This window comes from Chiroxiphia lanceolata, chromosome 17, assembly GCF_009829145.1.
Source record: "Chiroxiphia lanceolata isolate bChiLan1 chromosome 17, bChiLan1.pri, whole genome shotgun sequence".
In the NCBI taxonomy this organism is placed as follows: domain Eukaryota; kingdom Metazoa; phylum Chordata; class Aves; order Passeriformes; family Pipridae; genus Chiroxiphia; species Chiroxiphia lanceolata.
In genome coordinates this window covers 4,775,683-4,800,789 of record NC_045653.1, presented here as the reverse complement: position 1 = coordinate 4,800,789, position 25,107 = coordinate 4,775,683, and the positions used below count along the sequence as shown (strand labels likewise).

The following is a 25,107-nucleotide window of genomic DNA, read 5'->3' as shown; positions in this document are numbered from 1 at the left end:
CAGAAGATGTGTGATACCACTGAGGTACATTTTGGCACTTGAATTAGGCCACCTGGCTCCTTTTGCATCCTGCTAGCTCCAGAGCAGGATAATTTCTCAAGTTCCAAACTAGATCATTCTTTTTGTTTGTTCCTTGTGTTAAAGCATGTCAGGTGAATGCTGAAATGCCTGAAGTGCCTTTTCTACAAGTCCTCTACTCAGATCTGCTGAGATTACTGGAGGTACCAGGGAGGATTATAAAAATCAGGCTCAAGGTAACTAAAATATTCTTGCAGGAAATCTTCCCTCATGCTGTGATGCTTCTCCTGCTGACGTGTTTCTGGTGCATATAAAACAAGCCTTGGTGCTGCCTTGCTGTCTGACTTTCTGATTACAGATCTATAAACTTGTTTTCTGCATCTTTTGCTCTCAACAGAAGCTTAAAGGTTCCATACACCGTTAAGTAGTTTAGGTTTGATGGTTTGAACCCACAGCTCCTTGAAGTTGTTTTTTCTGGAAGATGACTGTGGATTACAAGCGTTTAGTACTAATTATGTGTTTAGTGTTAATTATGCTGTAGACCCTCTTTAGGGAAAAAGATTCACCTTTCCAGTATTTGTTGAAACAGGAGCTAATCTGAGCGTGGTGATAAATGCTGCCAGAGTGACTGAGAGAAAAGCAGGAGGTGACTGCAAGTTAAGGTACATGTTGATGAACCTGGTTTGGCTCTCATTTAGTTGCTTCTCTTAATCAGTGAGAGTGAATTAGGCCTTTTAGCCTAATGTCTAAGTGTCTAAGCAGCAACCGAGTTGGGCTGCAAATGTCTCTGTCTGTTGTTTGTGAGGGGTGTTCCATGATTCCTTCTGAAAACCATGGAATGTAGTTGTGTTTACTGTAAGTATGTAAATGTCTTAGAGCTCTTGTGTAACATTAAGTAAAATTGAACGTTGCAGTTACTTTTAAGTACTTTTCTACAGTTGATTGTATTCCCCTAGAGAAGGTTTTCTGTAACTTGTCTTGCCAGTCTGAAAACGTAGGGGCAGGGAATCAGTAACTAAATAGGTTTGTGGTTTTGTACTCCTACATCCCTGCTGTGAAAACCAGACTCTGAGGGCAGCCTTGTGCACTGAGCCACCACATGAAAATGAACAGAGTGCAGCACATCTTCCACAGTGCCTGGAGGAAGGCAAAGGGTTAAAGCATGTGATGTGGCAGCAGCTCTTTTACCTCCCAAATCCTGCAGACATGCTACATAATTGAAGCTCCTCCGTCTGAGGAGAGGTGTAGGAGAGCCAGAGAGCAGCTGCTCAGTTTGACAGGCTTTCTGTGCAGATTTCAATGTGCTCCTGTGTGTGAAGCAGGGCTGGTCCTCGTGGCACCAGAGCTCGGCACTGAGGAGATCCCAGCATGGTTTGTTCTGTGTGGATCAGTTTGTGGATCGTGTTTGTTCCTTGGATCAGACGGGAATGTAGATCCCTGGATAAGGCAGATGAGGTGCTGGTGGGCAGCTGTGGGCAGCCAGCCCTGTGCCAGAATCGGGAAAGGCAATTCTGATCCCAGGCTGTCCTTGCAGAGCTGTGGGGATGACTGACCTGTAACCAGGGATTAACGGCACGTAGCACTGCCCAAAGTGGAGCAATCCAGATCATTATTTATTTTCCCCCTCCTGCACTGCTTTTGCTGCTTTCACAGTGTGGGACAGGCTATGGGAGCTCTGGCTTTGCGATGGGTTGTTGCCTTTTTGGAACCAGCTGCTTCGGTGCTCTGACCTCTGCAAAAGAAAGAGTCTGCCCTCCTTAGGAGTCCCTGAAGGGACAGCCAGTTGGTTCCATGGGACTCTGCCATTTGGTAAGGCAGAGTCGCTCCAGGGTTTTTCAAAGGCAGGCAGGATGTTTCTCCCATCTGGGCTGTGCTGCCTCAGATGCCTCTGGAGAGCCGGAGTTGCTGTTCCCTTACCCTGAGGAACAGCAGGGTCAGAGGCTTTAGTTACTGCTGGGCCACGGCTGCAGCCAGCCACCCCCGCTCCCCGTTCCCTTCCAGCTGGCAGCTGGAGAAAGCTCTGGCTTTCTGCTGCTGTGGCAGAGCAAAGGGGCCATGAAAATCATCTTGACACTCAGCAGCTTCCTGTGTCACCTGTGCTTAAAGCCAGGCATGGACTTGCACTGGACTTGGAAAGGCTTTGTGCAGAAAAGAGGTGGGCAGGTGGAAATGTTCCAGATAAAAATGAAACAACCTGCTCTGATTATTTTTTTTTTCCCTTAGCCTCAAGGAGAAATCTCTCTTTCAGCTTTCAGAGTCTGGGAGGCACTGAAGTCATATTGCAGGGAACTTCACACGAGGTTAGAGATTGTTTTAGTTACTGATATTTCTTACTGGTAGTTTCTTTTCTGAGTGCTGCAGATCCTGAGTGTGAGTGGTGGTGGTAGTTCTGTTGCTTCTGCTCAGACTGGGCTCTATCATAGGAGTTCCTACTTTGAGATAAGCATGTGAAATACTTTCTGACTTGGGTAATACCACTCATTTGGTTTTTCCTGTCGTATCTAGGCTTTGAGTTAATTCTGCATTGTGCAGTTTTCTGTATTGAAGAGAGTGTCAGAGCTCCAATAGCTTTAAGTAGTGCAGGACCAGACCTGCAGCGTGTGGCTGACAACTTGTGTGTGGCAGCTGCTTCTGCTGTTGTGGGTGTGGGGCTGTCATGCTTCCTGCTTTAGAAATCATTCTCATGATAGTCATACTGTTCTGAGATTTTTCATCATCAACCTGCTTTAAAAAAAGAAAAAAAAAATCAACCCACAACTGCTCATCAACTCCTTAGTGAAAAATGTTGCTTTCTCCCAAAGTAAGTAAAATCTGCTCTGTAGCTTTGTGTGCAATGTGCTCCAATTTAACTGCCTTACCTGAAGTCTTCACAGACCACCTTTTTAAAGCACGGCCAGTTCTGGTGAGCTGTCTCTGCCAAAGCAGAGAGCTCTGCATGACTCTCCATCATTGCACACATGTAAGCCCCGAGCACTAAGAAATGAACTGTCAATGAAAATAGGTGCTGTCATCCAAGCAAGTCTGAAAAGGAGCAGCCTGTTTACATGTCTCAGTGCACTTATGCTAACCAGTATGTTCATGGTGAACCTTCCCACAGGGCAGTCTGTGGTGGGGAGGAGGGGCTTCCTCCTCTCCCGTGTCCCTCGTGCCCCCGGGAGCTGTGGGGGGGTGTGTGGTCCCAGTGGGGCTGTGGCAGCCGATGGAGAACAAGGATCTGTGTGGTCCCTTGAAGGGTGCAGAAGAACCTGTTAGATACCCATGTTAGCACCGGGTCAGAGGATCTCCTGAAGACCTGGGTCCTGGCAGAGAGACCCTCTGTGTTCCTGGGTGGAGCATGGCTGGGTGGGAATGCTGAATGCAGCTCCTGCCAATAGAAGCCAGCAGACAGCTGACAGTGCTGTGCTGGCTTGGTTTGGGACGTAGGTGGGCTTGTCCTGCTCTGGAGTGATGGGGTCTGTTTGGCTGGGTGGTTTGGAGATGTTCTCCTGTACAGCCAAGCGTTGTAATTCCTGTAATTCCTCTCATGGAGAGGGTTGTGCTGTGACCCCAAGGGGTGGCCGAGGGGATCAGCTGAGTGCCACTGACAGCTCTCTCCGTGCCTGGCAGCAGCAGTTCCCAGATGTGCCCATGGAGGAGGGGGCTGTATGGATTTACTGGCTGTACCAGTGCCCAGGTGATCTCATGGAGGCGGGGGCTGTATGGATTTACTGGCTGCAGCTTGCACAGGCTGACTCAGTGGCAGAAGCAGACAAGGATAGCACCTGCCACATCACCTACTCCAAGCCTCTTTCCTCAGCTGCAGGGCCAGGGTTGGCCCCACAAGCCTTTCTGCCCAGAGGGGTCAGCTCAGCACCACTGTGAAACACCTCCCCAGGAACATGATTTCCCTTGGGTGGCCGGTTTCCCTGGTGGAGCTGGCTCATTTATTGGTCCTGGGATGTGCACTGAGGGGAGAATGCCATTTCCATCTCTTTATGCTTTATACTTGGTTTCTGACTCTAAAAATGCTAACATGCTCCAGCTTCATTTCACAGGTACCCAGCCTGGTTTTTACGCTGGCTTTGGGCCACCTCAGCAGAAATCAGTGGGCTGTGTGCATATGTTCTGCTTCTCCTTTTTTGGGGAGAGTGGGGGAGAGGGGTTTAATTCCCCACGCTCTGCCTCTCACTCCAGGAGAAGTAAAAGCCCTCTTAGGGCAGCTACTGTTGCATCTGCTGCTGTGACTAAATTCTCTTGTTCTTCAGACCTTAATGACAGAAGCTTTTCTGAGGGATATTCCCAATGCCAGGAGGGGAGATGAACGTGCCTGTGTGTTTTCTGCTGTGCTGTGAAGTCCTGTGAAATAGCCATAGATGGCACTCTGGGGCTGGTCGCTGCCTGTGCCCGGCTGGTTTGTGCTGGAGGACAGAGCACGGTGAGACTGTCCTGGGTGGGGGTAAGATGTGCTTGGCCAGCTTTTGAGAGGAGATTCATGTACAACTGCTGCAGGAAACATGGGGGGGGGGGTGAGCAAGGCCATAGGTAAAGGTAAGAAGGGTAGAAATTCGGTGTAAGGAATAAGGTGGAACCTAGTGGCAGAACAGCATCATGTTACAGGAATGCTGTTTCCTGCTAAGCAGATTTTTACAGAGGGTGCTTCCATGCAGATGATCTGGCAGTTTGGGTCTTGTGTTGATAAGGATCTAAGGGGACGTTATACCTCGTTTAAGGGCGTGTTTTGTTCAGTATCTGCCTGGGCAGATACTGTGTCTGCAAGGGTTTGGGTGTCCTGTGGCTGCTCCAGGACAGAACTGGAGAGGTGTTAGCTGAGCAGAGGATGCTGCTAGACTCTGTCTCCCACTCCTAGATCTCCAGTGGAGAATTTCACCTTGAGAACATAAAACCTCTTCACGTGAATCAGTAACAGAAAAAAGATTTAGAATGGGCGAGTACTTGAGGGTATAAGGGGGTGTTTGGTCTGTGTGTGGCCCTCATACATCCAGGGAGAACTTTGCATCTTCAGAGCTCAGACTTGAAAGGTCAGTCTCAGGGATCCTTTTCTTTCCCTTTCTTACTCCTGCATTTCAGTACTCAGGTGGAGAAGCACTGAGTCATTTGAAATGTGTTCTCCACTCCACACATCACTGCCAGGCTCTGGGAAGGGTTGCCATGTCTAGTCTTTCAAAAACATCCTTCGCTTGGACTCTTCTAGTGACTTCTGCCTCCTTCAGGAATCAAAGTCTGATTCAGTTTCCACTGTGACTTGTAAGGTCTTGGACTATTTAGAGGCATATCAAAAATTAAAATAATCTCTTCTGACAGCACCGAAGCCTGTGGTGCTTGAATCTTTGATATGAAGATTTCTCCTGCTTGGAGAATAGTTCATTTTTAATGCTGTGAAATAGAGCATGATAACTGTGCTGCTGTATATACTACAGTGAGCATTATGTGCTGCTTAATAAAATGATGCTTATGTCCAAGAGCTTCCTTTCACAACAGAGAAAGGTGCAGTATTCAGATGCTGGTAACTCACACTGAAAACTTTTGGCACAAATTTGTCTTCAGTGCAGATCTGCCTGCAGCTGGAGTTAAATTCTTTCTCCCTAGTTCAGTGCTCACAGCTTAAAATATGGCCTGTTAAATGTTGCAATGGTCTAGATACCTTTGGGACCTGGTGTCTGTCTGGTCTTGCTCTGCAGGGAGTTGAGACATGAAGATGTGGTGTGTAGCCATCATCCTACTTGGGCTTAGCTGCAGTACAATGAAAAACCAAGGACGAAAACAACCTGTTTTCTGTAAAATAATTTTTGGGATATGTTGAAGCACTGTGAGATCTATAAACATGATTTGGGGGAGAGAAAGTTGAGAGACCCCAGAAAGCATCACACAGCTGCAGAAGTGCAAAACGTACAGTGCTTTACCACCAAGAACTCTTCTTGCTAGGAACCATCAAACCGAAATGTTCCTGCTGTGGTACAAGGTATAATCACTGTATTTTTGCCTCTTGGCTGTTTCTGAGTATGTATCTCAGGCCCTGTTGTGGGCATTTTCTGGTATGTTTCAGTGTTTGATTTAAAAATCCTCTTTTTCCTTTCATTGTACTTCCTGCTTTTCAACAGGCTCAGAGCCTGTTGGCAAAATGACTTTTACTGAGCACAAGTAGGATGCTCACATGTCTTTGGAGTGAATGTGGATTTGACACTGATTTGATTCTGCTTTTTCTGCCTGCAGCTTATCACTCAGGCTCTCCAGTGAAGGACACTGTTTCCTCAGTCAGATGTTTTCCATATGACTAGATAATGGCTATGGGCTGTGATTTTTGTGTCAGTACTCGGCACTGTGGGTTTCTGTTCAGAAATTGTGTGGCCATGTGAGAAGGAGCCCTAAAAACAAGCACTGCATTGTTCAGAGTGACAGGATAGAATGAAGTGATGGGGTATTTTTGTTTCCCTGGCACTTAGTATTTGTCTTTTCCCCAACAAAGCTTGAAGAAGGTTCATTCATTGTCAGCAGGCACCTTCCCTGTCAAACTGAAAGTCATGTCCCAGATTCTCCATTTGTACTCCCTGGAACGTGGTGCTTGTGAAAAGCACCAACTCATCTGCAGGGGTCTTCAGATCTCCCCCTCCTCCCCAGGGGCTGTGGCTGAACAGTTTTCCCCAAACACTGACATCAGGACACCCAACAGCTTTGCCCCAGGAGCACCTTTGCGAAGGGGAGCCCCATTTCCAGTTGTGTTTGGTCAAGAGCTCTCCTGTTGCCAGCAAAGGGGTTTGCAAGTGGGTTTTCTGGTTAGGGAAAATGTTCAGCTAGAAATCTGATTGAGACCCCGAGCTGGTTATGCACCAGTCCCAGGGCAGTGTCTTTAGACCACGACTGACACAGTTTTATACCAAAAACAAAGGCTGGTACCATAATCTTTGTGCTGGTTTAGGCTGGGCAGGACCACTGATTGCAGTGTGGTTGAACCTGATCTGTGCAACAGGGAGAGGAACTGAGGGGATAGAATTAATGCTAGATAAAACCACAGGTGTGGAAGGCTCATTAAAAACTGTCAAACCACGAGTAAAGAAATGTGTGAAAGAAATTACACCCGTGCCAAGGAGTGGAATGAGTAGGAAGATAAGGGGAGAAAGTTATTGGCCTGACAGTCCTTCAGAGGGGAGGAGGGAAAATTGACTTAAAAATTGAGCCTGATAATGAAGTGGTGTCTGATTACTACATATAAAAGTGACTTTTCTTTGAAATACTGTTTTTATAGTCTAGTGCAGAAAATGTGGCAGCAAAGAAAGTTGATAGATTTCAAAGGGAATATTAATTAGGAACAATTTGAAAGTCCAGCTAAAGATCTATTTAAATTGATGCATTTTAATGGAAATTAGTCTGCCATGTGTTTTCCTGAAATAAAATAACTTGATAATATACTGCCTGTTTTCAAAGTAGACTTTGAACATTAGAATAGACCAAAAATTAAAGGAATTCACTCCAGAGTGTGAGGCGTGTGTTGGTCTGCCAGTGCTGGGTGAACTGGTTCCACTTTGCAGTGCACATGTGAGCTGGGGTGGATGTTAATGGATCTGCTTGTTCACTTGCAGAGATTTTGCAGAAAATTATATTTATTGGTCTAATGTGTCCAGTGTATGATGGGAGCCTAAAGGTGAGCCATTCTTTTTGGGTTTGTTGGGAAAATCAGGCATAAAAGAGACACCACAGTCGAAGGCTGTGCTGTGTTTGGCTACAACTGGCTGAACTAAAGTGCTGTTTGATCTCAGCACATCTGTTCCCTCTGAGATAACTTCAGGAAGCACGTGGACCCTTTGCAGTGTTCACACCACCCAGCCCTTATCATGGCTGTGGGAGAGCCATGAGCAGGAGGAGTTTTCCCTGTGGTGATGTTTAAAGGCAGGTATCCCACTGTGGCTGGGATAACTGCAGTCTCTGTGGGTGGTTCTCAGCTGTTCTGAGTGCAACCTGCTTCTATTTGGGGTTTATGCCCTCTGCTTTCCAGGTTTTTAGCCAGGCTTCCACCACGAGGCCAACCCTTGACTCTCAGCATCAGAGCCTGCTTGAGGACCATCAGCTTATTATTCCACGTTTCCCTGCTTCCATCTGCTTCAGTCTCTTCCCTGAACTTTGCTGTGAAACCATGGCAGGAGGTGAGATGCTCTTCATGGCAGGGGAGGGTGAAAAGGGAGCACCTTGGTTGCTGAGTGGCTGTTTCCTCCCAGTGTGCTGACCCTGGGTGGGATCCAGCCCCCACAGTGCTCCCAAGGGTACTTTGCAGTGTCCTGTCAGGCTGTGGAGCTGAGCAGGGCTGACTTGGAGAGGATCCTGAAAGTTAAGGGTTAAACTCTGGCCAGCTGGACTTTAAGTAAACAGGCAGCATTCAAAGCACAGTGGACAAGTGGGATGTGGGAAGCCAGATTATGCAGGCAATGGAAATTGTGGGTGGCACTGAAAAGCCAAATACAAGAACAGAAACATAGATTTTAATATATATTTCCATTACAGTCACAGGCACAAATTGTGAGGGGGGGAAATGCGTCTCAAGAGCAACATATGTGTTACCTCATGCCTCCACCTAAGTAGACAAGCATGGAATTAATGTCTATTGAACATAAAGCTGAAAGTTTGGTGTACAGATGGTAGGAAGTTGGGCAACAGCATGTGTAGCTTGTAGCTTAGATCTGCCTTACATGAATGCCATCACCTAGCGTTGTTTCTCACTAAATATTACCCTTCAGATCCATCCCTGACCCATTTGCAAAGATGCTGAGCCGCCTCTTCAGCACAGGAGTGCTCAGGAAATTATGTACCAGTGCGTGTGACCTCAGCTGGGCTAGGTGAGAATCTGGTGGTGATAAAATCAGAAGAGAGCATAAAGCAGTGGGAGAAATGTGAGTTGATAAAAATCAGCTAGTGGGGCTAAATCTTGTCAGACAAATGTGGTGGGGTTTCTCCCCTCCCTTTAAGGTCAGATGCAGGAAGCGATGGGCACAGACATGTGTGAGTCACTTGACAGGCACAACAGACTGATGGGTAGGATTAGTGGGTACAAAATGTGCCTGGGAGATATACCAAAGGAGAAAATGTGACTGGCATGCTGAAGAACTTGTTGTATGCAGATTTCAGAGCCGTGCACAGACAGGTAATGAGCAGAACCTCATACCACGCTGTGTGCAAGACAAATACACTAATGCTGTTTGCAGGTGAGAGACAGGGGCCCAGTGAGATGACATGATTTGTGAAAACGAGCACAACAGAACTGGAAGTGATGCTTTCCAGATTAATTTCATTAGTGTGATGTACTGTGACTGCTTTGGTACATCCCTGCTCCAGAGGGTAGTGAGAGAGGGGGGATGAGGCTTTACAGAGAACCTCACTCTACATTCAGGCAATTTTGTTTCAGAATTTTCTTCTGTGCCTATTTATGGTGATTTTTTTCTTTGTATGTGTGTGTGTTTATAAATCTGACCAAGCACATCTTTCAATCTGCTGTTGCTGGGGCCAGAAATATTAGGAGCATGCTTTTAGGGAAACATTTGTGACCTCACTGATTCTGTTGAGCTCTGTTTGTTCTAAAGCTTAGGATGCTGTCTGCTTTATGAATGCAATTGAAATCAGTGCTTTTAGTCTATGCTGTCTGTTTGCTCTCTAAAATTAAATGCTCTTGTGGCCTGAGTGGAAGCCAAGAGTGGTACTATGCAATGCTTTAGCTGCAGCTGGGCTGATTTGGAGACCTCTCAAACTGGTCTTCGCAAGTTTTCTGCCAAGTGGGGACAATAAGGCTTCACTAAGACACCCTGCTCATGCACGGCAGTGGAGCTGGGCTGTGACTTACAAAGTATCTGCTTTGTTTAGTCCGTCTGGACCTCTCTGTAAGGGCCATAAACCAGCCACTTGAGCAGCATCCAAAGCCCTCTCTTCAGTTCCACACTTTTGTGTTTGGTCAGTACAGAAATTCACTTCAGTTGCACCACAGGAACAGTCTGTGAGTAGGTGAATGATTGTTTAGGATGGTTTATTTGGTCTCACGTGGCCTTCTCTGCACATACAAAGTGCTGACAAAGGAATGAGTCCTAAGGATCCCACCCAGAGCCTCTGCGTTAGTTCCAGCAGGTTTGGGCTGTAGTTGTGCTGGTGGCCATGCAGGGAGAACATCAAATGAGCAGAAGTGCATCCCTAGCGAGGATGTGGTGCAAGATCCACCCTTTGGTTTGACTCTGGGCAGTGCTGTGCTGTGTTTGTGACTGGCCAGCTGGGTGAGCACTCTCACCTGCACATCGGGCCTTTCCACCCCACATGTGGCAATTTCGTTGCTGCCCATCATGTTTAAAATAGAGCTGTTTCTTAGGGATCTCCCCTCCCTCTGGCCACTAACACTGACCTGCAGGGTGGAGATAGTGTTTGCATCTGGCACTGAGCCTTTTGCTCCTGCAGATATCCTCAGTGCCAGACACAGCTGTGTGGACTGGTCTCTGAGTCATTAACCCAGGCGAGTATTGAGATTGCTTCCTCCCAGTTGTCTCTGTGCTCAGTGTGAATACATCCACGGGCTAATGTCTCATTTGGCTGAAGGCTGAGGCTCCTTTCAGCTCCTGGACAATGCTGGGCACAGCAGCCTTGGCTCAGGCAGTAGAGCTGGCTCATGTTCTGTGACCACCCAGTGCTGATGATGGGATGCTTTCATGGGGCTGGGCTATTCGTAGTCACACTCAGACTCATGACTCTGTCCCCTTTTGCACAGGAGCTTGAATTTCCATCTCCTGCTGACATGGCCTGCCAGGGCACTTCCTCTGGCTCCTCATGCTGCTCCCCGAGCCTCCTGCTTCCCAGGTGAGTGACTGTGGGGCATAACAGCTCTAATTCCTCCTCTCCATCCCATCACCCTGCTGCTCACCTGCCTGGGAGATGATGGTAAGGACATAGCTCTGAAGTACCATGAAGGACAAGGCTGTCCCCAGAGTCTGCATCCTCCCTGACCAGCACAAAGTGGTTATTAAAGTCTTTCTCTTTCATGAATAGTTTTGATAGCATGTCTTTTGAGCACAATATCCTCAGAGCTGTTTTGCCACTTGAGCCCTGGCACCTTGCTCGCTGTCACTTTATTTTTGCCTCTCCTGGCTTGATTATTGATGAGAGCAATTTGCAGTCCATATTGCTTTATGCATCAGGAACAAACCAGGGGTGCAAGAGAGAAAAGTATTCCCATCCTCTCTGTAGGAGATTGAGCAATGTGCTTCCAAATCTCTACACACCTGTGCTGTCACAGATCCGTGTTTCAGCTCTGTCATTTGCATACAAACGACTGTGGTCCTTCAGGCTGCAGCTGGGCTCCATGTTTGTGCTGTGGAACATGTTCCCAATCTGTGTCTGTCACTGCTCCTTAATGAAAAAGCTGAACATCTCTTCTCTTGAAAGCTCCTCTAATGGTTCAGTTTGCACTTGCGTGTTGCTGACTGATTTTCTGTTTAGACTATGATAAATAAAAATGAAGCGTTCAGAACAGATCTCTGCCTAGTGATGTCAACACATTTTGGAAATTTAAGTTGTGCCTCATAACATCCCAGCGATCTGCTTTCTCCTATGAGGGAAACTGAGGCAAGCAGAAGCAACCAAGGAAACTGAGAGTTCTAATGCTGAAAGCTTTAGAACTCTCAGGCTAGAGTTTTGTGTTATTGAGGAAATTAATGGCTAATTAAAGATTTTTTGTTTTTAGTTAGGTTAGTAGCAGACATTTCACAAAGCACTGCTATAAACATCTGTCCAGCTGCCTTAGTGAATCCAGTTGGATAATGCAGACTCATGCCTGTCTTCAGTTTGAGAAAATATGCTTGGCAAAGTTTTAATTTTTGGATGAAGTTTATGTAAATATTAAAAGACTTGTCAGATTAATAGTACTTCACAATAAGTCCAGAACTATTCTACTTCATGGATACAAGTACTGTCTTTGTATCTGCAGCAGCAGCCTCTGAAAACGGATGACAGCTCTCAGTGTGATTGTCAATTACATGTTTATGCTCTGTTTGACAGATAATTTTTTCATGGTGATTTGCTCTTCCTCATAATTAGATGTAGCAATTAGAATATCTTATATATTATGCTTGAATTTTCTTCTAATGCTGCTGTAGCTTGATGGTCTCTCAGACACCTGTTCCACAGCACAGTGAGCATGGGAATTAACTCTCCACCATGCCAATCTGCTTATTTCTTATTTCTTCCTTTTATTTTTTCCCCCTTTTGAATAATTCCAGTCTCCTGGTATTGGGGAACACCCAGTGTTTTCCCAGGATATTCCCTATCCCCAGTTGATACTTGCTTGTCTTATGAGTATCTAAGTTAAGTTCTTACAGATCTGATGAGCTGGTCTGCTCATCAGCATTGCCTCTCCTTTGTCTCAGAAAACAGGTGCTCTGCTGTGTCCCTTTGGTACCCCAGGAGTGCTTTTCATTTCACCAGAGGTGCAAAAAAGTGGCCAGAGATTGTCCTACCACCAGCTTTTTTACCTACTCACTGTCCCTGAGCACATGCTGCAGTGAGGGAAGAGTTCTCAGCAGACATCACTGCTGTTGGGGCTGGGGTGGGATACACAGGACAGAGGCATCACTGTGTGTCTACTTTCTGTGTGCAGTTACTACACACAGACATGAACTGCAAACACACGTCTCCACAAGCAGCACTTTTGTGTCAGTGCCCCTTGTGTGTGGAAAAGGTGGTGGTGTTTGCACATATGAGTTGGGTGCACAGTTATTCGAGTTGCTTACTGACTGCACTGAGGCACTTACAAATTCTTGCAGCCAGTGCCTTCCAGCACAGGGGCAGAACCACAAGGCAGGAGATCTAAAATCAGCCAGACTAGTGGTTCTCAAAGTCTCATCTCCTCGTTCTCTCTGACACTGCCAGAGCTGTGCTGCCAGCATTTTAGTGGCATGGTCCCAGGCAAGGGTCCTGGGTCTGGTGCTGAGCTGGTGGTTTCTCAAAGGCAGAGGGATATGAGTTTCAGGTTACTTCCCACCATCTGGAGTTCAGAAATGCTAAGCTGAGGGTGGGCAAGGACACTCCAAAGCACCTCTGACAGGGAGCAGCTGGGCTGCACTGTCCCTTCTTCACCTGGTGCTATAGTGATACCCACGTCCTCACAGAGCAGCTGGGGAACAGGAGAGCTGGCAGCGTGTGGAGGAAGCAGCCACTGCCCTGGGAGGGAAAGCCTGAGCATCCAGCACTGAATATAAGGTGCCATTGGTGCAGCTGCACAGCCAGGCAGCTCTCTGGGGCTTTGTCACTGTGCAGAGCTGGCTGAAGGCTTTAGGAGGGGAGCTGGGTTGCCTTTTGGCTATAACATGACTTGCCAGGTTCCTCGGAACAGGTTTGGTTTTCTGTCCCATCACCTCCATAGCCCCTGGCTCTTCCATCTCTTCTGAGAAATCTCTTGCAGACAAGAAGGGAGGCAGCAAACCCAGGTCTGTGCCTCCTCTGTGGCATCTCCACTGAGCTTTCTCACCTTCTCAGCCGGCTCCTTTGAGTCTTGCCTCACTGCACAAACCAAGTAGGAACCAAATTTTCTCAAAGATTTCAGTCCCTCTTCCAAACCTGGATGAGATTGGCTGACAAATGAAATGCTGTTGGGGAGGAGCAGTGTTGCTGAGGAAAGGAAGACTGACAGGGAGGTCAGTTTCCAGAGGAAACTATGCTAAAGAAATAATGCAATTGTGCAAACATGCCCACAAAGTTTAGTAACTGTTGGCAGCACAGTGTGGAGGGGAAAGTACTGCTGCTGCTCTTTGAGCTTGTGATGCTACTGAGGACTCTCTGTTCCTTGGGGTGTATGAACATCGACCCTCAGGTCCATTCCAGGTGAAAGAAGGAAAATGGGCACATTCCCTGATGGATGTTGGGCTTTTTGGGTTAACTCTGGCCATGTGGGGGGGCTGTACAACAGGGCCTCAAACTTGGCTGGGACCTTTTGTATTTCTGGAACACAAACAACAACTAACTTTCAGTTTATAATAATCTCAGTATGTATCTATTTACATAGCTGGTGAGTCCATAAATGATTCTCATGGAGCCTCTTTCCAAAGCACACAGAGGACACAAGGCTATTGCTGTGCATTTCTCCAGGTTTGGGGTTCCTTTCTGAAGTAAATTTAAACACCTGAATCCAATCTGACCGGCAGTCTTGACAGTATTTGGAGCTCTAAAAATGAATATTAGGATTTTGATGCCATTCCCATTTCTAACTGGCAACCAGGGGAAAGCTCCTGGTGTGGAGGGAATTAACAAAATGCTCACTTAAGTGATGGTCGTGGCTTGTGCTTTGCCAAGCAGAGACAGATAAAATGCTTTGGGTGGAAAGCAATACCCAACTCCAATGGCAACAGGCTCAGTGCAGTGATCCCCCTCTCCTTTTGCCCCCTTCACTCAGAGCATGTCCTTGGAGCACCACACAGGGCACCGTGGGGGCCTGTCTGGTGTCCAGGCAGATCTGCAAGGACAGGTGAGTGAGTTACCGGCCTGCCTCCCTCGGGGGGAGGAGAGGGGGCGGCCACGGGGAGGGAAAAGCGAGCCTGGATGTGCTGAGGCCGTGGAGTGCTACTTTAAACTACGCTCCCCGTGCCTCAGTTTCTCTCGCTGTGAAAGTCGCGGCTCCGAGGCCGGTGAGTGCGGGGGGAGCGGGCTGGGCTGGGCGCGGGTGGGAGGGGGTGCGGGAGAAGGGGGTGCCCGGGCTGAGCTGCAGCGCGGGGGTCCTCCCGGATGCGGGGAGGGTGTCCCTCAGTCTCCTCAGCGCTGCGGGCAGGGCGGGAGGGACAAAGCGCGGTGCGGGAAGGACAGAGCGAGGTGCGGGCGGAGCGCGGTGCGGGAGGGACAGAGAGAAGTGCGGGCGGAGCGCTGTGCGGGACAGAGAGCGGTGCGGGAGGGACAGAGTGCGGTGCGGGGGGGACAGAGCGCGGAGCTGTCCGTCCCGGCGGTGCTGAGCGCTGTGGCGGATCCCGCCCCGTCCCGGTAAGTTCCCGTCGGCGGTGAGCGGAGCGGGCGGCGCCGGAGGCTCCTCCAGGAGAGGTGAGGGGGGCCCGGCCGCGGGGGAGCCGCTGCCCTGGGGGACGCGGTGCCCCGAGCACCCCTGGGCGTGGGAAGGGCTCGTTCCCGCGGGTGCCCCGGGTGTCCCCGGCTGCAGCAGGGCGGGGAACGCGGGCCGTGGATGAGCCGGGGCTGCGGGGACACTCCCGGGGGTGCTGGAGCACAGCGTGGGCAGGGGATGTCCCGGGGACACGGGACCGGCAGTGACAGCCCGGGGTGTGAGCGCTGCTCCCCGCCGGGGCCACCACGGGCACGGTGCGTGAGTGAGAGACACGCTTGGGATGTGAGTGGGGTTGCACCCCCGCAAAGGAGCTTGCAAGAGTCCCGGGTGGGGAACTGAGGCAGAAAGCAGATTTTACTGTCTGTAGTCGGTGGGGATGGGCAGCCCTGGCAGAGGAGAACACCGTGATTTTGGGAAGGGGTCCGAGGGCTGCCTGTCCTTCAGATCCTGAGCAGTTCTCGTTTGTGCTCTTTTGCTCTTCTGTGACTTTTTAAGCCCTGCACTGTTCGCTAGGCTGGCAGCAATGTCTGAGCTTCCCTTGCGCTGGGAACTGCAGAAATCGATTCCTGCTCTTTACTATTGAAGGAGTCTGGAGGTCAGTGGAGTTTCCAGGCTTATCAGATTTCCTCCTCCTCTCCAAGGCAGACGTGGCTTTGTGGCATGTTGGCTGAAGAAAAGCAACTGCCCAAGTCTGAAGGGGAAATGGGCAAACCCAACAATCACATGAAATAAAATATATGATCTTTCACGTAGACAGAGTGACCAGGACAGCCTAGCCATGCCAGTGCCCTTGCAGGTGCCAGACATGGACGTGGGATGTAAGTCAAGGTTTAGGTTTGATTCTTCCTGTGAACACAAGAATAAGGGCTGGGATGCAGAATACAAGGGTTTCCTGGTAATGTACCTGTGGCAGCAGCTACTTGGAAAACTTCATCTCATTTTGAAGTCTGATTAAATTGAGGGGAAAGCAGCTTTCACAGTCTGTCTCTTCTCAGAACAGAGTCTGAGCAATGGAGCTTAAATCAAATTCAGCAGCAGCTCTGTATGCCCAGAGACTACGTGGCTGAGCAGTTTGATGTTGAAGGGCTGTGCTGTGCTGGCTGGCTACCCTGAGGAGACAGTCTCCACTGAATCCCCCCTGAGGAGCCACAGATCCAGTCTTCATTGAACACAGTCACGCGTTTGAAATGTTCCTGAGTTGGAAGAAAACTCCTGTAGCTGTTTCTGTCAGAAATTCTTGTGAATGTGTTTAATACCTGCACTGATATTTCTGCAGCTTGTTGCTCTCCATCCACTAAAGCTGACAGCAGAGAGGGAGGCCTGTGCAAGCTTCCCCCATCACACACTCACCTGAAGGAGAACCTTGGTGGGAGGGGGACCTTTGGGCAGGTTTTCAGCGGACAAGAAGAATCAGAACAGGTTTGTGAATTGCCAGGGAAGCAGACTACTCACTGTCTTGCTTCCACAAGGAAGAAGACCATGTAAGCACCTCCTGGGGCCAGGTGAGAAGAGGTCCCAGCACTCCCCCCCACAAAGGAGCTCAGACAAGAGCACCACCTCCTAATTTGTTGTGGGGGTGGGGAGGTGGGGGAAGGCTTTACAAGCCCCCAGTGAAAGCAGCAGGGGAAAGTCTGAGATTTTTCACTAGTTTCTGTGCTGATCTCAGCTGCACTTGCCTGTCTGCTGCACAGGCGAGGTTACAGGATCCAGTTTATGATTTACTTTCGGGCACAAAAGTGATAGCTCTCCATGTTTCTATAAAACTGATTTATTGTCTGTGTGTCAGTGACATCAGCGCATTGATCAGTGCAAGAGGTGCATTTTTATCAGTTCTGCCTTACAGGGAGTGATGTGTGCTTTACAAGTAGCTCAAGCACAATCATAAAAATAAGGCCTATCTCAAGTAATGTCAGAAATAGAAGTTCCTCTCCTGCAGATTATTGTCCCTTTTTGCCAGCTTGATCTCACAGGACACTTGCAGCTCCCCTGACGTATTGCAGGATGGAGACCTGCCAGGGATCTGAAGGAAATAAAGACCTACAAGCTTGGCCAGTTCTCTTCCTTTTTGCACGTGTGCCTGCATGCTGAGGAGCAGGAACAATTCCTTCCAGACTGTTCATGGTGGGCCTTGCCCTGTCTCGTCCCCAGTGCAGCTGTGTGACCACAGTCCCTTCTTTCCCCTTGGCTCCGTGTTTATAATGGATGCTTTGCTAAAGCTCTCAGAGAGATCGTGTGCATGTGCTGTGTGCAGCTCAGCTGCTTCTAAGGACTCTTGAGGAAGATGAAATATGGCCTAGGGGAGAACTGTGCATTATGAGAATTTCAGGAGTGATTTGCCCATCCCTAAATGAAGGTTGTTTCCGATTAGGTTAATGAAGGACGTTGTCCTCATGGCCAGAGTCACTTGGTCTGTAAAGGGAGGTATAAATCACCTGTCCCTGCATGTGGAAAATCTCTGCCCTCTGAACAGCACAGGAGAGGAAAGGAGGTTATTTCTGCTGGGCTGTGAAGCATTGAGCATCCAGGGTGCTCTGTGGAGGAGATGAACCCAGGAGCCCCCTTTCACCACTGGGACTGTGTCCTCCTGCCCTCATCATACATGGAGGGTGCAACCTCCAGCCCCTCCACCTCCTCCTCTCCTGCTGGACTCACTCTCCTCTGCACCACCCTTGCTCCCAGGGTGCATGGCTCCCAGTCCCATTCCCAGGGGCCACCCTGGAGTCTGGGACATCTCTGCAACCCTCTGACCCCTCAGCTGGGTCTCACCCAACTTGCACCATTGCAGGGCTCTCATCACCAGGACCTGCAGGTCCCTTCCTTGCAACCTTGCAACAGGGATGGGCAGAGCAACAAGTGGCTCAGTCTCCCAGACAGAGCTGTAACTGCCCAAATGTGTGTGTGTTTATCCCAAAAGCACGGGCTGGTATCTCAGTGCACACATCCAAAATGTGCCTGTGGGAGCTCTGCACCATTTTTATCTGTTTGTTGTTGAGGGGAAAGAAAGAGTCACTTTCTCAAAGAATTTTGAAGAGAAACTTAGAAGCTGATGAGTAAGTAGCAAAACCTCCTCCCTCCTTCCCTTTCCACATGGTTGGTGCCGCAGGCAGGCTTAGCTGGGGCTGGGGTTCCACACAGCTGACCAAGAGCTGTCCTCCCAGAAACCAAGGGAGCTGGGCATGCCTTCATTTGCCAAAATTCACTCTCACTTGTATGTGTATCTTGCTTTGCAGATGGGAAATGTATCCAACATCTCGTTGTTCACCTCCACCTTATCGGAGAGAGAAGACCTGATTTTTGGCACTCTCTATTTAGTCTTTGGTAAGGAAAGGCCTATTATCCCTGTGTCCCTGCTGCAGGCAGCCTGCCTGCCTTCCAGAGACGTCCAGGCCTTTTCAGCTGCTGATGCTTCCAGAAGTGTCCAGTCATTAGCAGAATAATTAAGCTGACCCTTCCCACATTACTCAAAATGATGACCTGGCCAAAGCTTGGTGACTGCATTCCCCTCTCAGGGGAACTGCAAGTGCTTGCTATGGTTTCAAATATTTGGAAAGTTGAAGAATAGCTTTTGAGGAATGTGCTGTAACTCCTACCACAGCCACTCAATCTGAGATGGGCAGGGTGGCTGTTGGCATCACCAGCTTCATGTTTGTTGAAGGGGATTGGGACCTCGAGCTGGCCCTTGCTCTCAGCAAAAGCTGCTGGTGAAGGTTCTGTGATCTGGAGTTAGTGGCACTGAAAAACCAGCAGGCAAAACTGAGGGGCTGGGCCTCACTCTGAGGTGGCCCAGACCTGGTTGGTGTGGGACAGAAGTGAATGATGGGCAAAGAAAAACCTCCCAAGTCTTCTGAGCCCTGAGCGAGTTGTCTCCCAAATGCTAGAAGAGGTTTTTACATCTGTGAGGATGAGGAACCCAAAGGGTTCACACCACTGGACTGACAGCAGTCCTGTAGGCACCTACAGCTGATAAAATGTGCTTACCACAGATGTGAGACTCACTCTGTGGGAAAAATGCCTTGTGAGGCTGGGAAGAAGGACAAACATCTCAGCATTATGCCCTCCAGCAAACTCCAAAGCCCCCAAAGCTCTGTGTTTGGCCAGGTCCCATGTCAGAATCCTGTTCCTGAGGGGAACTTTATTGTTGGCCATTCAGCAGCTTTGGAAGCTGGTTCTTAGCATGGGATTTAATTTACAGCCTAATCCATTAGGGAGAAACTCTTATCCTGCCCAACCTGCCTAAAGAGCAGCAAAGATTCCCCTTCTGAGGACACTGAAACCTCTTTTCCATGAAAGCACGATTACATAATAAAAAAGAGAAAGCCCTTGATATAAAACTTTAATCACCACTGTTGGTTTAAATACACTAATAGCAAACAGAGAGCCTTCTTTTGTTTAGTCTGGATTTCCCTTGATCTTCATAGTTCCTTTCTTCTTGTTTGTTTTGTTACCATGATATTGGACAGCACAGAGTCACAGCAGTGACATTGCCAGGAAGAAATTACAAAGGGGAAGGGGCCCAGCTCCTTGGCCTCACATCAGAGGACAATTGCACAAAGCCCCTATTATTTATCTAGCTGGAAGGAAGTGTCCCCCTTGCTCCTTCCAGCTGGAAGAAGTGACTTTGGCCAGATCCTGCACCCGGAACCCATTGCAGTCTCATCCCATCACTGCCCTCCTACCAAACGCCTCTGTAGGATCTCAGGAAGGGGAAGGGATCAGATCCAATGTAAAGCAGCTCCAGATGTGCTCACAGAGCTCTGCGGGTCCCATGGGCTCCCCTGCTCAGGCCAGGGTCCAGAAAGGGAAGCCTGGAGCCCTTTCCAGGCTCCATAAAACTTCTCTGGTATTTGCTTCCAAACATCTCAAGATGCTCCTTGTTCCCTTCCTGGCTCTGTTACACACAGCACTGTTCCTCTGCCTTCTCCACAGGCATCATGTCCTTCTCTGGGAACTCACTGCTGCTGCTGGTGGCCTATCAGAAGAGGTCCTTGCTGAAACCTGCTGAGTTCTTCATCGTCAACCTGGCCATCAGTGACCTGAGCATGACGGTGACGCTCTTCCCCTTGGCCACCTCCTCCTTCTTTGCACACAGGTACCTCATGGAAGTGGCAGGGAGCAGTTTGCAAACCGTGTCTGGAAATGGGGAGATCCCTTATAGGGGGTGCAGAGGGGCCCAGACCTCAGCCTGGTGGCACTGGGGCACTGTGTAAGCTCCAGAATATCCATCCCACCGCAGGTGCTTTGCTGCTCCCTGTCCCTCTGGTTCCTCACACAGACCTGCTGTAAAAGGGGGGTGGTGGATCTCCAAGCCAGCACCATGTGGCACAAGCACTGCAGTGGTGTGTGCCAGCATGGAGCAGGGCAGCTCCTGCACCTGTGGCTCCATCCGTGCTTGTCACTGGGGTGCTCAGAGAACAAATTAGCAGCGAGATCACACCCATATTTTCTCAGTCAGGTGCTGGTACCTGTGCAGCCCATTGGGGCCACCCCACATGTGCCCAGCTTTGCTGCTGGTGTGGGACCAGCAGCTGGGAAATTCCCAGCCTCCCTGCGGAGCAGGGACCATGGAGATGACTCCTGTGGCAGGGCTGTCATCCAGCTGCCCTGGGCAGGGGGAGGGGTGGGTTCACTCGCAGCTCTCCTCGCAGGTGGCTGTTTGACCGGGCGGTTTGCACCCTCTATGCCTTCTGCGGGGTCCTGTTCGGGCTGTGCAGCCTCGCCAGCCTGACGGTGCTCAGCACGGTTTGCTGCCTCAAGGTCTGTTACCCAGCATATGGTAAGTGCTGGGATGCGTTACCTGATCCATACCTACAGCCCTCTCTGTCAACAGAGCCCCCTTTTTTTTTTTTTTTTTGTAGTGAGTCAGATCCACCTCTTCTGGAAAAGTTTTGCCCAGAGGCAACCTATTCCCAGTCAATGCACTTAGAGTCTTAGAATCACAGAAGTAAGTTTAGGTCGGAAAAAGTCTTTAAGATCACAGAGTCCAGCTGTTACTCCAGCACTGCCAAGTCCACCACTAAACCATGCCACATCCACACAGCTGTACTAGGGCAGGTTGCAGATTTTTGAACAATCGTTCACAGACTTGAGCTTAGACAAGAGCAGACTGCGTCTGGGAAGCCACACTCTGGCAGAACAATAAGAGCTGCTTTCCCTGGTCCCTGGTGAGAGAGCCATAAGCCAAATGTATATAATTCAGGGAAATAATTAATACAGGAGAGCTGGGTTTGCAGTGTTGTAGCTCCTCTCTGTAGCCCTGTTTCTACCTGGATGTCCTCCACAGAGCTAAGGTGAATGTTTGCATTGCAGAGAGCACCTGAGGAAGCAAGGGGACCCAGGGGTGTTCCCTACTCATTCCCTACACAGCTCCTCCTCCAATTTGGAGTTCTTAATTTCCTCAGCTCAGCTGCTAATCCTCCTTCTAGCATGCATCTTCAGAATACACTTTGCATTAAAGACCAAAAACAGAAATAAAATGGGAAATCAGAGGTAATAGTTTGATTTGCAGCCCAGCACCCAGGGTCCATCCTCTCCCCTCTCTCCCAACTCACTGCCAATCTGCCCTGAGCCGGTGGCCACTGCTAGCCACCAGCATACTTTGTCCCCAGCAGGTTTCAGTGCCTTGAGGATGATGCTGGAGCAGAGTCACCTTGGTTATGTGCCAGCACAGCAGCTCAGGAGGTGACTAAAAAGGTGGGAGGAAAGATAAACGTGAAAGCTGGCTATTGAAAGGTAGCCCAGGTGCTGGTGGCTTTTCCCTGAGCATATTCTGCTCTCCGTTGGCCTGTGCTGGGCAGTCTGGCACGGGGGGCTTATCTACAGCCCAGCCCACCTTCTGTGAGGAAATGCATAATCAAAATGTGCTTCTAGTTGCTTAGTTCCGAAGAAAAATGTTACTTCTATGTATGGCTGAAGATTTAGCACTTTATAGTGAGTTTTAGAGGATCAGAGAGTTTGAGATTTGATGGGGGAGATGGGGGAACAAAAAGTTAAAAAAAACCACCTCTGCTAGAGTTTCAGTCTGCAGGGAGGGAAAGGTCCTTCCAGTGGCAGGGTCTGGGGTGGTCCTGAGCAGCCCCTGCCCCATGTCCCAGGCAGGGGCAGCTGCCCAGCCACCCTGCTGGCTGCCCATGGGCTGTGGGTGCAGTGTGTCCCCAGGTGTCATACACAGCCCCTTCCCAGCGATTCCCCGGAGGCCAAAGGGGTTGTGGCCAATCCTGCCGCTCTCTGCCAGGCTGGGGCCAACCCTGACATTTGTCTCTGCTCCTTGTGCCAGCGCCTGCAGGTGTGGGTGGCTCAGGGCTGCAGTCCCCTCTCTTCACCATGAGAAGCCACCCTCACCCCCGTCCCTCTGCCGCAGGGAACAGGTTCTCCCCGAGCCACGCCGCGGTGCTGCTGCTGTGTGTGTGGGCCTATGCCCTGACCTTCGCCACGGCCCCCTTGGCCGAGTGGGGCAGCTACGGCCCCGAGCCCTACGGGACAGCCTGCTGCATCACCTGGGAAACCTCGAGCAGGGAGGCCACGCTCTACATCCTCGCCCTCTTCATCTTCTGCTACCTCCTCCCCTGCCTCCTCATCCTCGCCTCCTACTCGCTGATCCTGTGGACGGTGTGGGTGTCCCGGAGAGCCGTCCAGCAGCACACGTCCCCCCAGCGCAGAGCCCGCAGCCTGCACAGCCTGCTCCTCAAGGTAGGGGGGATCAGGGGGCTGCAGAGCCTCGGGGTGCCCCAGCCCCCCCCCCCCCCGTGGGCAGGTGAATGCAGCAGGGCTCCTCCTGCTGGGTGTCTGCTGTTCCTGATGAATTCTCCAGGTGTTTGTGTCAGTGTGGGTAATAACATATTTCTCATTTAAAGCCATCAGGTGGGGGAGTTTTCATTTTAAATTACATTGGAAAAGATCAGAAAGGAGCTTGCATGAGTCATTGTTCCCCAGACTACAAGCTAATACTATAATTTACCAAGGATATGTCAAAAAAAAAGTGAATACCCTTTAAAAAAAAAACACAGCATGAAAGAAAACAGCTTGCAAACCTGGCAAGACTGGCAAGCCGTGTCCGATCAGGGGAGGGGGGCTGAGCACAGCCCCTTTCCAGGCATCCCAGTCAACCTACATGCCAGCACCACAGATTGCTGGAGGGATTTTCAGTGCTTCCAAAGGCTGTTGGGGTCCAACACTGACCTGGTCCCAGCAAGGTGTCTGGGTCCTTTGTACCCATCTTGCTGTGGAGCACTGAGGCAATTCTCAAGTTTCCCAGGTGGGACATGGTGTGAGTTGCCTGAAGTGAGAGCAGGTTTATGCATGGGGTGTGCTGAGTTGCTGCCCTGATGTCTGACATCACAGTGCTCCAGGGTGACAGGTGCAGAGGTCCTTTCCCTGGGGATGTGAGGAGTGTTCAGGGTCCAGCTGCACATGGCTGAGTTTTGGAAGGGGTGTCAGTGTCCCGTGTGTGCCACAGGAGGCTCCTGACACCACCACCTCCATCTCCTTCTCTTCCAGCTGAGCGTTGCCGTGTGCCTGGGGTTTCTGGCTGCCTGGACCCCCTATGCTGTGGTTGCCTTGTGGGCACTGCTCGGGGACACCAGCCAGGTGCCAGCGCTGGCCTTCGTGCTGTCAGCCGTCTTTGCCAAGTCCTCGACACTCTACAACCCGCTGGTGTACCTGCTCTTCAAGCCCAACTTCCACAAGTTCCTCTCCAAGGACAGGGTGCTCCTCCGGACCCTCCGCACCCTGCTCTGCTGTGGCTGCCCGAGCACAGCACTCCAGCCCTTCCCATCCCCGGGTGTCAGCGACCACGCCGGGGCTTGCAGAAACTGCAATGACGCTTTTGAGTGTTTCAGCAACTACCCCAAGTGCTACAACCCCCCCCAGGCGCCCAGCAGCTCCCCCCTGCACGGTCCCCTGGCCATCCTGGCCGATGGAGCTGCTTGCCAGCCGGGGTTGAAGAGGACAGTGCAGGTGATGGTGCTGGTCACACAGAAGAGGTCGGGCCTGGGCGCTGTGAATGTGGCGGGGGAAGCCCTGCCATCGGCCCTGGTGAAAGACCTGCTCTGAGCCTGGCTATGCCCAGCTCTGTCCTGCCAGCACACCGCAGGACAAACCTAAACACAACATTCCTCTCACCCACATACCCAGCGGGTCCCCAGATGTTCTGTAGGTGAAGTGATGTGAAAATGTAAGACCAGCCTTGCCTCCCGCTCTGGTTTGGCTCTTGCAACTCTGAGCCTGGTCTTTGCACTTGCAAAAACAAGAACAAAACCAGACCCTGAGTGCCTGAGGTCTGCCTAGAGTACAGACCAGGGTAGTCTCTCCTGTTGTTTGCTCTCTGGGCCCTTGGCCTTTAGTTTTCATCCTGGTGCTCTGATGACCAAGTAGGAACTTGGTTGTCTTAAAAACTGTACCTGGCAGGGCAGGCTAGGGGCCAGGAGGCCCTGAGGGGCATCTACCTTCAGTGTTGGCTCCTACAGCCCCCACAACCATGTCCTCTCCTGCTGGGGAGCAGGACCATGTCACACAGCTACCTCACTTGGGATTATGAAGCACCTCCCTATAGCTCTCAGGGACTGCTCTCTGTGCCAGCTGTGCTACCCCACTCCCTCCATTTCAATGAAATCCACCACTGTTGTGTGTTTAGAGCAAGGATTCGGGGTTACAATAATACTACAGTGACTCATGGCAGTCCCAGGTTGTGGTCTCCAGGCAGGGATTGACAAATCTGTGGCTGAGCAACATCCTGGAGATGGAGCTGTGGTCACAGGGTATCCCTGGCACAGGAACAGCAGGGCAGCAGCTGCCAGGGCAACAGCATCCTGCAGGATTGAGTCGGCCCTTGGAGGTCAGTGTGGGCAGCACACCCACGGGGAGGGGTTGGGACAAAAGGGACCAAGAAGCTGTGCCAAGGGCCTGATGGAAAGCCACCCCCACAAGAGCCCCCCCCAGCAGCTCCCCTGCCCCATCCCAGGCACTGTCACCGAGGGGATCCTGTGGTGTCCGTGCTGACCAGTCACCGTGTCCCAGAAGTTGTCCATTTCTAAAGTAAA

At 50.3% G+C, this 25,107-nt stretch overlaps 1 protein-coding gene across 5 annotated transcripts; it reads left to right on the top strand.

Annotated features, from left to right (window-relative positions):
* The first annotated feature begins 218 nt into the window (after positions 1-218).
* Positions 219-25,107, top strand: LOC116795385 (opsin-5-like). Of its 5 annotated transcripts, XM_032705067.1 has the most exons (9): positions 219-254; positions 8,006-8,153; positions 8,742-8,840; positions 10,745-10,833; positions 18,304-18,391; positions 20,000-20,162; positions 20,719-20,846; positions 22,431-22,759; positions 23,567-25,107. In XM_032705067.1, exons 4-9 carry the CDS (start codon positions 10,804-10,806, stop codon positions 24,119-24,121), a joined length of 1,293 nt encoding a protein of 430 aa, XP_032560958.1. In that variant the 5' UTR covers positions 219-254; positions 8,006-8,153; positions 8,742-8,840; positions 10,745-10,803; the 3' UTR covers positions 24,122-25,107. The 5 variants fall into 5 exon arrangements, with proteins under 5 accessions (XP_032560958.1, XP_032560957.1, XP_032560960.1 ...); XM_032705066.1 differs by lacking the exon at positions 8,742-8,840; XM_032705065.1 differs by lacking the exons at positions 219-254; positions 8,742-8,840 and adding an exon at positions 14,033-14,491 and having other exon boundaries at positions 8,144-8,153.